This window comes from Ambystoma mexicanum, chromosome 4p, assembly GCF_040938575.1.
Source record: "Ambystoma mexicanum isolate Mex_15411 chromosome 4p, UKY_AmexF1_1, whole genome shotgun sequence".
Lineage (NCBI taxonomy): Eukaryota > Metazoa > Chordata > Amphibia > Caudata > Ambystomatidae > Ambystoma > Ambystoma mexicanum.
The window spans coordinates 158,924,230-158,940,302 of record NC_090927.1 but is presented as its reverse complement, the minus strand read 5'-3'; the positions used below and the strand labels follow the sequence as shown (position 1 = coordinate 158,940,302).

Genomic DNA, 16,073 nt, shown 5'->3' with positions numbered 1-16,073 from the left:
GTGCAAGGCCGTAACGTATATGACACATTCCACACAAAGTTGCCCATTCCATGAGGCACACAGGGTAGTTGATGTAAACAGTGTGCATTTTAGACAGCACAGTACGTGGCCAAAATGAGTGACACCGACATATGCATGCATTTAACACCCAAGTATGGAATGACGTGCCGTTCCCTACACAAATGCAGATTAGCCACAATTGTCTGAATGTGCTATCGTAGCCATGTATGAAGATAATGGAAGTTTTCTCCTGGCTATCTTGCTTCAATAGTTTGAATAATCTTGTTGACACTTTGTTAGTGCGATACAAGTTTTGCTTTTATTGGTAATGGTGTTGGATTGTTTCTCACATTACAATGATAAGTGTAAATTACACTCAGGGCAATTGTGCGCCTTGTTTGTCAGCCGACACGTGTTCCGACCCGAAGGGTCTTTATCAAGGCTGAAGAATATTCAAAAATCATGTGGTTCGTGACATTTGTGACATGGGTGAATTTTGCGACATAGATTAAATTGGTGCACAAATAGTGGTGTTTGAGTGAAGTGAGTTGGTTGTTGCACGTGATTCATAATTACATAAATATTATGTTACATATATTCAATGTAATGACATAATCATAAAAGGTAGGGGGAAAGAGGAGAGAGAACAGAAAAGGTTAGCGAGGAAGTGGTTGAGGGTGAGGGCAAGTTTTGGATTTGCGAGGATGAAAGCCTCTTACCTATTGTCAAAGTTCTTGAGCCCCCTGTGGGGTCCTGGTACTAAGTTGGTGCTGTCCTGTTGGCAGACCTGGCTCCTGTTGGGCCCTGAAAGGTAAGCGGATTGAACGTTAGGGAGATATGTTGCCTATGCGGACCCCAAGTTCAAAAGTGCCGGTCCCTATGGGGGATGAGGGGGTGGTGAGTCCTCTAGGATGTGATGGTCGTGCAAGGCATGTCCAGTGAAGGTTGGTGTGGGGAGGTTAGCAGCCTCCCCACACCAAGTTCAAAAGTGCCGGTCCCTATAGCAGCCTCCCCACACCAACCTTCACTGGACATGCCTTGCACGACCACTCAGGACATCACATCCTAGAGGACTCACCACCCTCTCATCCCCCATAGGGACCGGCACTTTTGAACTTGGGGTCCGCATAGGCAACATATCTCCCTAACGTTCAGTCCACTTACCTTTCAGGGCCCAACAGGAGTCCAGTGTGGCTGGGGAGGTGGCAGCCACGGCCCCCCTCAAAGTTGAGGACAGCCCCAATGCCATCTGGGAAGCGACAGAGGACGACAAAGTGGAAGTCGTGCACACCCCTGAAGCCTACGCAAACCTCTAGGTATCCTTTAGTGACTCGGGTGAGACCGACACACAGGAGCAGTCTGGCCAAGGACCAACACTGGGACATGGCAGTCCTGTGTTCAGTTCCCTTGAGGAAGCGCCGGCAGGACATGTCAACCCGATCCCCAGCAGGGCCACTGCACCATCCACCGATGCACAGCGGGCTGACCGGCTCACAGCCCTGATTACAGAATTTGTGCAGGACAATCGGCAGGCCAGGGAGAAGTGGCGTTCTGAATTGAGGGCACTGGGCCAGTCCATAACAGAAAGCACCAATCGGCTCTGCGAGGTGATCGGCTGCATAAACGATGCTCATGAGGCTGCTCATCCTGGCCAACAGCCTCAGCATGAGGACACACCTTCAATGAGCAACTCTACCCAGACCAGCCCACTCCTTCGGTCGCTCCGTGCGCTGCGCCGCCGGGACATGCCTCCCCCTGGCTCCGGGAGCGCAGAGTGACATTACTGCCAGCCATATGTGGGCTACGTGGACCCTTTGGGACTATTGTAGGGTTGTAGTGGTGGGAGGGGGAGGGGGTGAGGGTGTGTTGGGGAGTTGTGGTGGGAGGGGGAGGGGGGCGAGGGTGGTGGAGGTTTTTTTTCACATTGATATTTTAAAATTCCTTACACCGGTTGTGCATCAAAGAAATTACCAGAGTGGACATTCATTATTGCGCATGTCTCATTTATTCTTGCACATTGCATAGTGTACATGTATCCCCACACCCAGTGCCCTATGTCCTAACAATATGTCATCCTCTGCTGGGTCAGAAATATTGTGCAACCAAAGACTGCCGCACGGCACGTCCCTCCTGTGCATCGGCACCGTGATGATGTCCTGCCACATCTTCCTCCTCCCCTTCATCATCATCAGGTGGTAGCAGTTCCATGTCAGGGGGCAGGGGCATTACACATGCCATGGTGATCTTGGCCACCTTCTCATGGCTGTAGACGAGAGCCCCACCCGACCGGCTGAGGCAGCAAAATCGTGCCTTCAACAGGCCAAAGGTCTGCTCTATCACCACACATGTACCGGTATGGGAACGATTGTAGTCCTCCTCGTGCCTGGTCTGTGGGTTTCGGACAGGGGTCAGGAGCCACGGCTATAAGGGATAGCCACAATCACCTGCATGAGAGTGGAATAAAGGTAAGTGATTGCACAATCATGTAGGACAACTGTACTAGTCTCACATGGATGAAGGTAATTTGTGCGCACATGCACATGTCCCTGGATCCATTGACCCCATTTCTGGCCCCGCTAGGTGCCCTGAGCTATGGACTTATGGTGTGGGTTTCATCTTCAAGATAGGCCATGGTGTGCACTGACGTCTTTTTGCGCGTGCACTGTATATGCATACAGCAGTCTTGGTGTGAAACGAGTGATGAGTAGTGTTCTGTGGAATTTGGTAGTAAGGAGCGTTACCTGTAGTCAGTTCTATATTGGGCATTCCGCACTGATCAGTTCCATCGTGACATGCAGCACTCCTATGGGTGTGCCTAACCAGTGACATACTGTGGTGTTCCAGGTCGACTCAGTTCAATGCACGGCCAGGGATAACTGTCCTGTGTGGTGTAATGCGGCAGTCAGCAACATAGCACATAAGCAGTGCAGAGTGCTGGATGACCTTACGGTGTGTGAGGGCCGGTGATGAGTTGTGCATGTGTTCTGGGATGTGGGCTGGTTACCTGTTTGTCATGTAGTGATGGGTGTTGGCCTTACTTCATCACCATGGGATTTGGTTGTCATGTACCATTTCAGTTGCTTTGGGGCACTGTGTTCGGTGATGTGCACATCGTGCACTGACGTCAACATTCCCACCCAGGTGGAGTATGCTTCCCCCCGTTCCCACCCACGTGGCGTATGCTTCCCCCCACTTCCCACCCAGGTGGAGTATGCTTCCCCTCTCCTTCCCACCGAGGTGGAGTATGCTTCCCCCCCTTCCCACCCAGGTGGAGTATGCAGCCACCCAACTCACAACCACAATGCACTGCCATGGCCCAGTCAGGCAACTCACCCAGCAGCCAGGCACGTCGTCCAGCATGTCGCACCATGTAGAGTGGTAGCGTGGAGTTCCGCAGTACCAAAGAGTCATGAGTTGATCCTGGATATCGGGCACAGCAATGTGTGATAATCTTGCTGGCGTTGCATACCATCTGCACATTGATGGAGTGGTATTGCTTGCGGTTGTGATACGCCACCTCCATGGCATGTGGGACCACCAACTCCACGTGGGTGCAGTCGACGGCACCTACACAATTTGGCATGCCTGCCAGTACATGGAAGGAAACCTTTGTATCGAATATCTCCTGGGGAGTCCGTGGTAGGGATTTGTAGTGTCTTGTGTGCTTGAGTAGGGCATCCAGCACTTGGTTCAGTATCCGGGAAAATAAGGGTTGTGATATGCCATGCATGTGCCCCACTGTGTGCTGGTAGGTGCCTGTGGCAAGGAAGTGGAGCACAGACACTACCTTCAGTAGAGGGGGGATGGCGGTGCGCATTTCTATGAGGCTCTATATGTCATCGTGTATCAGGTCCACTATGGTGGTGATGGTGTTCCGGTCAAGCCGGTACGGGGTGTGGATCTGCTCAGGTGTTAGGTTGAAGGGGGTGGCTCTGATGCGAGGGATTGGGGCCGGCCGGCGTGGTAACGGTGGCTGCACTGGTGGGGCATGCTGGGCCTGTCTCACCCTCCTTCTCCTCCTGCGTCTCCTCTGTGGTGGAAGCTGTTATTGTTGTTGTTGAAGCATTGCAAGCAGGGCCTCCAGCTCCAGTAATGCTACTACTATTGGTATCATCTTGGTGTGGGAGGGGGTGTGGTGTGTGGGTGTGCTTCTTTTGTACTGGCCCTCACTTCATTGCCTCCACCTGTGCTGATTGTGTGCACCTGTGGCACTTCAAAACACTGCTCAGGTTTCTTTACACCTTGTCGGCGATGCCGGTATTTACACCATGCCGGTAAGCTCTTTTTTTCGGCCTTCAGGAGGCCGTTATTTGCATGTCCCCATTACTTGTGGTCAACTCCGGTTTACGGCATGCCGCTAATGCCGCCATGGTGTGTCGCGCGCACGCGGCTAGACGGCTATTTACGGCATCGTAAAGTACGATGCCGTAATTAGCGCTCTGGTTGGTCAGAATAGCCCATAACGGTAAGCGATGCCGGTAATCCTTTACCGGCATCGTTTTTCCCTTACCTCCAACCTCGGAATGACCCCCATTGTGTATATGCGCTATATAAATAAACTATCATACCATATCATATCATTGCTAGTGGGATCACCTTGCCTATCAAAAGAAACTAAGGGTGCCTGTCTGTCGCCAGGAAGTCCCAAAGTAAAATGTCCTTGGTCCAAACCTAACTGTACCTGCCCCTACCTGACCCTACTACAAGTTTAACAACTTAAATTATGTCTTTCTTCTCCTGGGCTTCTCCTATTTTCTAATAATCTCTGTATGGGAATGTCTCTCTTACACTTGAGTTTCTTTGTACAACCTTCTTTGGTAAACTCTGGATATCTACTCCATGAGCTCTTGTAAAACACTTCCGGGCTTGATGATCTCTTTAAGGTTATGCTGCTTACAGCTAGTTTTGAGATGGTCTCTCACACGCGTGTCTGTACTTAAGATCCTTTTACAGTCTCTCAATTCATCCCTGGCTACTTTGCATGAGACTTGATCCTCTTTTATATTCCCCTACCTCTGGGTTCATTTATAGTTTGCTTGTTAGGTGCTTATACAGCAAACAAAATACCATTTCAAAGCGCCCACAGAGCGAGGGGAGGGAACAAGGGAGTGACATACAATACAAAACACAATATTTAATTACAACAGTTGGGGAAAAGGAAGAAAGGACGAACCTACTATGCCTTGTGAGTATTCAGAATGTGCAAGTGCAGCAAGGAAGAGGGTAGAGGGGGTTAGTGCTGGGGAGTCTGAGCTCAAGGGTGAGCCACAGATGAAGTGCTAGGGCTGTTGAATGCTACATGACCAGGAGCCATGTAAGGAGTAAGTGCAAACCTTCAGGGCAGAGGGAGTGCCAAGGCAAGTGCTCAGGATAGACAGGTGCTGGGCCGATTGGGTGTGGGAGGTCAGCAGTCCCTGAGGATGCATAAGGGTCCCGGACACCAATCACAGCAACTGTGGGATTAACAGAGGAGGAAAGAAGGGAAAGAGGAAGTAAAGAGGAAAGTCTTGAGGAGCTTCCAGAATTTAAGAAAGTCCTGCTCAAGGTGAACAAGCCATAAAACCCATTATACCCATCATGAAAAGACCAACAGATGTTGCCGGGAAGCCGAGGTAAGACATTTGTTGGGGAAATGACGTGCACAGTAAAAAAAGGCACCATGCACTGTGCTCAGTGTCCTTTCTAATGGAAGCAGGGAAAAGGACTGACGGATGATTGCGGTGGGCGAGGTCAGAGAGGCTAGCCGCGTCCATGTTGCCACACCTTACCATGCAACACAAATCCTTTAAAGGGGAATTACTCTTTTTGTGCTGCACAAAAAGAACTTTGTTCTCATCCATAGGATAGACACCCATAATTATGGGGGAAAGAGGAGGGGACGCAGCAGAAAGAGGGTGTTAAAAGTGGGTCATGTACCAGGGACAAAACAAACAGAATATAAATATAATATATATATATATATATATATATATATATATTATATATATATATATATTATGGGGCAGGGATCTAGTGGAGCAGCGTGAATTGGGAGAAAGAGCAGAAGTGAGAGGAGCCGCAGGGAGAGCATGGGATAGTGAGGTTGAGTGCAGGGGAGGGTTGGAGGGTATAAGATAGTGAATAAACCTTGATACAAATCAGACGTACTGAGGAGCAAAACGATTGGTAGCATTGTAGACTAGGAAAAGGACATTGAAAAGAAAGTGGTTGTGCACGGAGAGCAAACTAGCATGTTGTCGGTAGGTAGATGACGGGGAAGATCTGGCTAGGTAGTAGATAGTGTGGGTAGCAAAGTTGAGGACTCTGTCTAGAGGAATGAAGGGGTAGAGAAGGCGGCCAAGGAGTAGGCTTGAGCAGTAGTCAAGTTTGCTGAGCACGAGAATGGACAGAGTTTTGGTAGAATGGTTAGTAAGAAAATTATGGGTTTTCTGAATGTTGAGGACATTAATACGAGCAGCAGAGGCAGTGGTAGTGATGAATTGTTGCAGTTGGAGCTCCCGATCAAAGAGGATCCCAGGATTGTGATTCTTGAGAGAGAGGAAGAAGGTCAGATGGGAAAGAGATAGAGGAAAGAAGGTTATGGATGGCATTGAAAGCCAGTAGAAAGGTGACTTCTGTTTTTGCAGAGTAAAGCTTGAGAAAGTGGACAGCCATCCAGTGACGAATTGCAGTGAGATAGTTTGTTATCCATTTCAAGATGGCTGGAGAGAAGTAGTGAAAGGAAAAAAATATTTGAGTGTCATCAGCAGAAAAGTGATTGTGAAAACCAAAGGATTAGATAGGTTTTCCTAGGGCAGAGTTATAGTGGGTGAAGATGAGAGGTCAGAGGACTGAACCTTGGCAGACACCCGCTCCGGTCATAAGTTTGTGAGTTCCAAGAGAATTTAAAGGACCAGGTGGTAGGCAAACCAGACAAGAGCATAATTGAGCACTCTGAGGCCTACGGGCATACAGCACCTTATAAGAAATTAAATGAATAAATAAATTGCAAAACCCAAGGACCGGGAGAGTGAAGAGGAGTTACGAATGGTAGACAGAGGCAGAAAGGTTGAAAAGGATGAGAAAAGAAGACAGGTTGGAGTGGTGAGCATTAGAGAGAAAGTTTAAGACATGCAGACAGTGCAGTCTTGGTCTAATGTTCACCATGGGAGCCAGATTGAAGCAGATCTCAAAGACCACCCACTCAAGACTTTTGAATAATATAATGGTGAAGGGGAGAAACTGGGCAAGAGTTTGCTGGGATGTTTGGGTCCTCAGAGGGTTTCTTCAATAGGGGTAAGACAGCTGCAGATTCGAAGGGGGGAGGGAAGAGTCCAGTGGAGATAGAGACGTTAAAGAGCTCAGAGAGCTTTGGGCAAGTGAATGAGACTAGGTTTTTGACCATTTTGGGGGCATCAGGGTCGGTATGAGTGGAAGATGGGTTGGCACTTCGAAGGAAGAGTGCTAATTCAATAGGAGAGGTAGGGGAGATGTAGTTGGGAGTAGAAGAGGTAGAGGGGTGAGGTGATGTACAGAAGGAGGATTGGGGGGAAAAGGTGTCCAAAATTTTTAAGATTTTAGAGGAAAGGTAGATAACCAAGCCTTAGCAGAAAGTAAGGAGGTGATGCATATTGGTTTGGGAAATGGGAGCAATAATTGTAGTGGGAGATTACGTTTGTGAAGTAGGAGGATTTGGCATAGTCCATTGCAGAGGTTAGGCCAGCAAAGGAATTTCTGTATGCAAGGAATAGGGTAGGTGTCTGTTATTTGCCCCAGCGTCGTAGGTCACAGAGCATGTGTTTTGAGGATCTGAATTTCATAGGTGATCCAAGGCTGAGGACGTGGACGGGATGGTGTGAATGGGCAATCAGGATTGTGTTGGTCAAATTGAGTCATAAGTGTAAAGTGAAAATCAGAGAAAGCACAGTCAATAGAAGAGGTATGAATAGAGAAAAGAGATAGGAGAGAAGCCTTCACATCAACAAGGTAAGGGGCAAGGGTCCTGCATGAAATTCCACTTAGTCATTGAAGAGAGGAGCGGAGGGTTAGAGGGTGGAGGGGCTGTGATGTTAATGTGAACAATGGAGTGATCATAGGGAGAGGGGTCAATGCAGAGGTCGGTGCAGGAGAGCAAAGTGGCAAAAAAGACAAGATCAAGAGTGGGGAGGCTGGTCTTGGAGGAAGTGGCCAGAGAGGAGGAAGATAAGTTGAAGGCACTTGGCTGCAGATGGCTTTGGGATGGTAAAGTCATTCAACAGACAATGGGGATGTTTGTGAGAAGTGACTCAAGGAGAAGTTTCAGATCAGGGAAGAAGAAGTTGAGAAGACCAGAGTTCAATAGCCTGAACAGTGAAAGGTCTAGGAGGTGGAGATGAACAGTGGCATATTCAAAAGAGGAAGAGGTGATGTCATACAGGGCAGAGCGGTAGGGTTGAGAGCCTTATTGATAAGGAAACCCGCATCACTGCCTTTCCCAAAAGGTCGGGAAGAGTGGAAGAAGGTATCAGTGTCAGTGTGGACAGGTGGCCAATTGTGAGGGGGAGATTCAGGTTTCTGTGATAGCAAGAAGTAAAGAATTGATAAGATTCAAAGTGGTCAGTGATGTAGGAAGACTTGTTGCTGAGGGATTGTGCTTTCCCAAGTCCGACTGAAAGAGTGATAGAAGTTAGGGAAGAGGAGAGGAGCAAGTGTTGTATGGTAAGTGAGGGGTACTATTATTATTATTATTATTTAAGCAATATGTCCCGAGCGGCGGGGGCATTACCGATTCAGGTAATGCCCCGGGGCCCATAGTTATAGGCCCCGAGCGAAGCGAGGGCATTAACGAAGGCCCCGGAGCATTACCAGAGTCGGTAATGCCCCCACCGTGAGGGGCATATAGCTATTAGTACCCCGGCCCGCAAAAACTGCGTGACTGGGTCACTAAAAGCTTTATTTTTGTTCCCGAAACGCTGCAGCCGTCAAAGACGTCAAAGACGTCAAAGAAAATGGCCGCCATGGAAAGGGAAAACGGAGTCCGTTTTCCCTTTCCATGTCGGCCATCGGAAGTGGACGCGCTGGAAACAGAAGCGTTTCCAGCACGTCTGCTCCAGAAAAAAAAGAAGGTAAGTGGGTTTGGGAGGGCAGAAGGGAGGGGAAAGGGAAAAAAAAAGAAAAAAGAAAACCTACCTGGGTCCCCGGCGGGGGACGATGGAAGTCTCCAGGGAGCGGGGATGGCCCACTCCGAGTCTTCACACGGCTGGAGGCTTTCATCATCCCCCGCTGGGGACCAAGGAATAGAAGGTAAGTGGGGTGGGGAGGCTAGGGAGGTGGGAGGTGGGAGGGAAGGAAAAAAAAGCCTTACCTCTGTCCCCGGCAGGGGGCGAAGGTAGCCTCTCAGCCTGGGGGAGGCTCGGAGCAGGGATGGCCCTGCTTCGAGCCTCCTCATTGGCTGAGGGGCTGCCACGCCCCCCCCGTGCCGGAGACAAAGGCTGTGGAATCCCGACAGAGGGATTCCCGGCCTGGTAACAACTCATCGAGGGCCAATCAGAATGGCTCTTTCATTCTGATTGCGCCCTCGCCGGGTACTAATATTATTTAGCATTTATATAGCACAACAAACCCTCAGGTATCTGAGCGCTGCTTATCATTACCCACGGTGTGTGGTGCTCATTTATCGACCTCGGAAGGATGAAAGGCTGAGTTTAGCCTTGCCAGGATTCGAGCCTGCCTCAGAAGGCTCTGCACGAATGTCAAAGCGAGCGCTCTACTCGCTGTGCTATCGGACCGGATAGGTGATGTTGGAGATCCTGGGAGAAAAGAAGCGTCTTATTTGAGGAGTATGGGTACAGGTGGGAAGGGGGAACATGTGGAGACTGGAGACTGATACAAAAGTTAGAACAAGTTATGGCTGGAGGCTATCAGAGAAAGGATGGAGAAGAGTGAGTAGAAGGAGGAATGGAGCAAAGTCAAGATGTACAATGAAGAGTAGAAGAAAGGCACGTGAAAACAAGGAAGAAAGTTGTGCAGTCCAATAGAGAGAGGGAAGGTGGGTCAGTGGAAAGGGAAGGGCTGGATGTTTGGCTGTGAAGAAGTAGGTCTAAGTTCCAAGTTTGCCTAAAGGAGTCTACAGGCAGCCGAAACAGCATTGTTCATTGGTACTGTAAGGTAACAGACGCAGCGCAGTGAAAGGGTAGCCAATGGGTGAAAGGATCCCTATGCATAGAAGCAGAAGTCAGTTGAAGGGGGTGCTCAGCGAAGTCCTGGCTTGGACAGGGATTCTGGCCCTAAACTCATTCCAGGCCCAACCATGGAGTTGCCCTTTGCTGCGTTTGCCCTTTAGCCGCAGATGCCCAGGCTGGACATCCAGGGGAGACTGAATAGGGGAGGCTGTCTGACTTATGACCCTCTTGGAGCCACTCACAGTGCTCCAGATGACTTCCATTCTTGCAGGCAGAATCATGGATATTGTAGGCACAGGGAGCTTTGTTTTGCAGGTAGGGCCTTCGGATGGTGTACAGGGTCCTCTGTCAAAGCAACAAATAGCCAAGAAAAAGAATGAAAACAAACCTCTAGACAGTCACTATTTTCTCTGAGAATCAATCACAGTGCTCCAGATAGCTTCTATTTTTGCAGGCAGAGTGCATGATGTTGTAGGCGCAGGGAGGTTTGGTTTGCAGGCAGGAGACTCAGATGGTGCACAGGGTCCTCTGGCAAATTAGGATATATATATATACATATATATATATATATATATATATATATATATATATATATATATATATATATATATATAGATAGAGTTGAATGTGAAGACTATCAAAAGATAGTCTATGTGACAACGTTGAATTGTGTAATCCATGATCAGTTTTTGCAGTAACTAGCCTTTCACAGGAACCCTTTCATCTGTTTGCAGGTAATTGGTTTAGGGACTTGGAGGATGTCTCTCTTCCACAGTGATGTCATGCCCCATGTAATGAACTGGGGAATTACAAAATTTGAGCTTTTCTTTGGATGTTTTATATGCCTTCAGAGCGAGCGCAGTTAAGAATTACAGGGAATCCTGCTGACAAGTTTCTAGCAAAGGAGATGCTAAGACCAATTGATCCACATGCTGGACCAAATCAGACATTTCCTCTGAACTTGAAATAGTCCAAATCTCTCTTTAAAATACAGTGCTACATCTTCTGTTTTGGATGTCTTTATGTGAGACATTTGAACAACCACATTCAAGAATTCCAGGAACATCTATGGACTTCAACTCCCATAAACCTTCAGGTACTGAGACGATGAAGAGGAGTAAGGAGTTTATGCAACTCAAGGGAAACCTGAAGCGTAATGTACAGGCTAATTGTTTTTCTGGACCTAAAGTGAGCAGGCCATTTAAAAATGGCCGAGGCAGTGCGAGAGATAGCTGTGCAAGAGGAGACAAGGAACCCGACAGCAAGATGTCTGGATCGGTGTGGCGAGACATGAAAGAAGGCGCGGGGGGAAGAAAGCCATGGAGAGGCTGGAGGCTGCGCTGAAACTCCAGGGAATATGACCGCCCAAGCAAACAGCGCTCTCCAGTTCAGGAAAGCCAGCGGTTGATCGCAGAGCTGCGTAGGATGCTGACAGAGCGTCTGCACCTTCCCAGCGGTGAAGGGACAACACAGTGGAAGCGCAAGCAAGTTCGGGGATGCAAAGAAGACCCGGTGAGTCTGCATAGAGCAGTGGGTGACCCCGGGGTGTTCCAAAGCACACTCCAGCAAATGTTTAAACTGTATGAAGTTGCAAATGACAGAAAGGCACAAAGCTCGTTTGAATACAGTCAAGGCAAGGTACGGGGGCAAACCCCAATAAGAAGAACAGTTTAAAGCAAACAAGATAAACTGCAGCAACAATCCCCAAGCAAGTACAGAAACATGAGATACCAATGTGGGGAAAAAGTGAAGCAAGTGTTACCATAGGCAAATGTATACCGAGCACCTCAGGGTATATGCTACAGTGATATAGTGAAAAGAACAATGAAACAAATAAGAAGTCCTGGCAGGGGAATACACCAGGCAATCCACAAAAGTTACAAGGGTAACTATTTTGACTTTGTGGGAAGATACCTGGCAGGGGAATATACCAGGGGATCTGAGAAGCCCATGAAAGAAGTCATACCAGGCAAATACATCAGGCACCTGAAGTTGTCTAAAGATGTTTACATTGTGGGACAATACCTGGCACGGGAGTATACCAGGAATCTGAAAAAACCCATAGAAGGAATCCTGGCAGGGGAGTATACCAGGCACTCCGAAAAAGACTGTTATGGCATGCATGTATTGTTTGAACAGGACTTTGACACAAGGGAACTGTTGGATAAAGAAACCCTTTTTGACACAAAGGAACTGTAGGATAAAGAGACACTTTTGCCATCCTACCTAAAAATCCAGCAAAAGGGAACCACCCTCTGGACCCATAGGGTAATTCCTTGGAAACCATTTTTGTTGGAGTTATCTGTATATTTTTGGTTGTGAACATTTGTTGCTAATATCAAGTCAACAACATTTCCTTGCACCTTTTTGTTGTTTTAGTTCCAGTGTGAGGGTCAGCTTAGAATGTTTTGGACACAAGGACGGTTTTTAAGTGACAGACTACTTGACACAGACAGATCTTTAGTTTTAGTTGTCTAGCTAGGGAAATTCCTCTTTGAGAATAGGGCTAGAGAGGCGTTTTCCAACCCATTTCTGTTTAATAAAATGCCTGACTTTGAGAGCAACATAATTTTGTGTCCGCCTCTCATTTCTGACTCCTCACAGGACCCCAAAATGTTTGAATGAATATAACCCTCAGAACCCTTATTGGAAACTGTAAGAAGCTGCTGACCAGAAGACTGGATGTGAGAATACCCTGCTGAAAATGGCAAGCTTCTATGACCCAGCTGATGATGAAGCACTGATCAGACTGCAGACATGATGTCATTGACATTGTTCCTGCAGGTCCGGCCTTACCTCATTGGCAGCTGACAGAGGACATTGGACCAATGGCTGACTATGTTGATTTATAACCTGACTAGTACCACCCTCCTGTGAAGCCTACAATCTTCTAAGAGTCTCTTTACCTTTTTCATCATTGTTGAGGTTCTCTTGCACTATTCTGACAACAAAGGTGTGCCTCTAGCGAGCAGACCAGTCAGTAATGAAACCCAGCTTTAGTGGGCTATCTTTGTGACCACTGGCTGCTCGTTCAGAGCAATGATACCATCAGCTGCTGATTAGGAAACTATAAAACCACAAAACCTCTGAAATCCTCAAAATGACAACCCAATAAGAACTGGAATGATGCACCTGACACGGTAGGTCAGAAAACCCTACAAATCCCTAAACCTCAAAGTACCCTAGCATTTGGCAGTTCCTCCAAGACGAGCATCAACCACAAAGGACATGAGTGTTTGACAGTTTCTCAGTCGTCTGAAAAAGGGCAAAGAATCCTGACCGTGGATGTCCTTCACACCAGTTAGGCCCGGAGCAGCATCCTCACAGTTGGATGCTCACCCAATCACATACCGCCTAAGCTACTAAACCTGCATCCTGAGATAATCCTGCATTTATCGCTGAGCAGGCAGTGGGTATATTATATACCCAATGGTTACTAACTGCAGCAAGCCCGGTTAAGCCCCACTTTCTCTTTGTAAGGAAACACTTAAGTCCAGTTAAACCACTTCTGACCACATATTTGACCATAACACTAGTGTGTGGGAGATAATTATTTAACTTTAGGACTTGGAACTTTCTACAACTGACCTTACAAATAACTGCAAATACAATATTTACCTACCTTTAACAGATGTAAAGTATACAAACTAGGATCTGCGTGATTTTTCCGTCCCGGAAAAGTCTGCGATGGAACAATTTGCATGAGAAATGTACGAACCACAAAAGGTTTGTACATTTCCCATGCGAACATACATTAAAAATCCCTACAAACCCACACCCCCACCCACAACACACCCACATCCTCATCCACACCCCCAACGTACCCCCACGGTACTTACCTTTGAAGACGCGCTGTGTCCCTGCGGCACCAGTTCCCTTTCACTTCTGTGATCGGGAACCAGTGCCGCAGGGTTTTCCCCCGCAACGCCTGCTCACTATACTCTAAAGTATAGTGAGTGGGGTGTTTTGCGGGGGACACCCCCGCAGCCCTGGAGTCTTTTTTATTTTTTATTAACCTAAAATGCATGCCACCAAAGGTTCGAACGTTTGGTGTTCGAACCTTTGTTGGTAGCATTTTTCAGACTTTTTGTAAAATCAGATCTTTTTTTCGGTCATTTCGTACAGTTCCTACAAACTATACTGCTGTGTTCACATTTCATGAATTCAAGTGCTAATTACTTTGCCCTTCTCTTGCCCGTATAGCGTCCTTTTGCCGACTGTCGTTTTTTAGTGGGTTCCCAATACAGGCAAAACAACAGGGCTGCTTACATTTACTCCACTCGTGAACTGGAGCATTGATTGAGCAGTTAAGGGAAAGCCATGCCCTTGGGAGGAAAATGAGGCAGGCAAGTGGGTTCTATGTCACTTTACCGACCATCATTTTTTCGATTGAATTTTTGCCGCCAAAAATCCATCGGAAAAACACAATGAATGGGCTGGGTAAGGGTATAAAAGGGCTTCGTAGGGGCTTGGGTTTGGTGTAACAATATAGGGAAATTTGGGGCTTGGGCCGATACCCAAAACATTTAAATGAGTTTTTTTGATGGATTTTTGGCCGCAAAAATACCATTGAAAAAACAACCATTGGTAAAGTAACATAGAACCCTCTTGCCTGTATTGGGAACCCACCTAGATCAACAAGCCCACAGTGTGGGGAAGTCATCAGACATGTAGAGAAGCCAGAGTTAGGAGCCTGTAACTGCAGATCCAGTACTGGTGTTTTTTTTATAGATGTGCATCCTTACAGGATGTAAACTTCCAAGTATGTGCATCTAGAAAAGACTCAACATGTAAACAAAAGTATAAGGGAAAATAAATAATAGGTGGTACTTGTTATACAGTTATACAAGAGAAGTTGCATTTAGTTCTTATTAGTAGGAGCACACTGTGGTCTATAATTTCAGTTAGAATGTTACTGGTTGGAGGAGAGGAGTGGAATTGGAAGGTGTGGACAGTCGGAGGCAGATCTCAATGAGAGAGGTCATACTGCAGTTGTCTTCCTAAATGCAAAATAAAAGGACTTACCCTACATCCAAGAAGAGTCGGACCTCATTGAACCTTTATCATAGTACTCAAGTATGTTCTGCTGCAAACAACAAGTCTCCTCGAGTTAAGAAAAGGCATGATAGAAGCAAGAGTCAATATTTAGGAGGGGGCCTTGAGCACATGCTGAATCACACCTTAGACACAGCTATAAACATGTGAAAAAAGATTTGAGATATACTGTGGGGAGAGAATCCCCCGATTCACATATCCATTGGTTAACTTCTGAAACAATCTTTTGTGCTGTGCATAAACTGCTCTGACCTTTTCCCCTGTGGGAGATTGCCCAGGAATGTGGGTCTGAATGTCAGAGCATACCTTGCTCTTTCTCAGGAAACAGTGAATTCCTCAATCAGGAGGCAGCATTTGGGAAACAGGGATATTACCGGGTGATCTTCCTCTTTTGCTGGGATTTGGTGTAGCCATTTTCCTCATCTCGTTTTTTGAGCACTTGGAAGTTGTAGTCCAGCTTCTCCTGGTTCAGCTGGTACACCGCTTTCATTTGCTGAAGCTGCTGTTCCAGTATCTGTTATACAAAGTCATTGCTTAGTGATTCATATTAGCATATATATATATATTGCATAAGTTCAAAAGAGCACCTTCACCCCACCATTCTTATTGATATGGATTGAACACAGCCTTCATCAAGCTGTTCAAGAACACGTCTAAACTTGCAAATCAATTGTGTATAAGGTAAAAACAATCTCCCCTCTCCTTCAGGACACGCCACTGACCCATGACATCTTCATATTCACAAACCTGCACATCCGTCTCTAGTCTAATCTTAATGATGCTGTAGTCCTCAGCATCCTCCGCATACACCTGCTTCAGTTGCTGCTCATACTCCTCCATTTTCTTCATGCGACTCAAAAGGTACTCCAGCTGACAGGA

At 47.1% G+C, this 16,073-nt stretch overlaps 1 protein-coding gene across 1 annotated transcript in view; it reads right to left on the bottom strand.

The window, feature by feature from the left end:
- The window catches only part of DRC1 (dynein regulatory complex subunit 1), a 742,360-nt gene that overhangs the window by 416,780 nt on the left and 309,507 nt on the right, over positions 1–16,073 (bottom strand). The window contains exons 7-8 of the mRNA XM_069605601.1: positions 15,942–16,064; positions 15,569–15,708 (exon numbers count right to left, since the gene is read on the bottom strand). Coding sequence (XP_069461702.1) covers positions 15,569–15,708; positions 15,942–16,064 — 263 coding nt within the window. The remainder of the gene's footprint in view (positions 1–15,568; positions 15,709–15,941; positions 16,065–16,073) is intronic.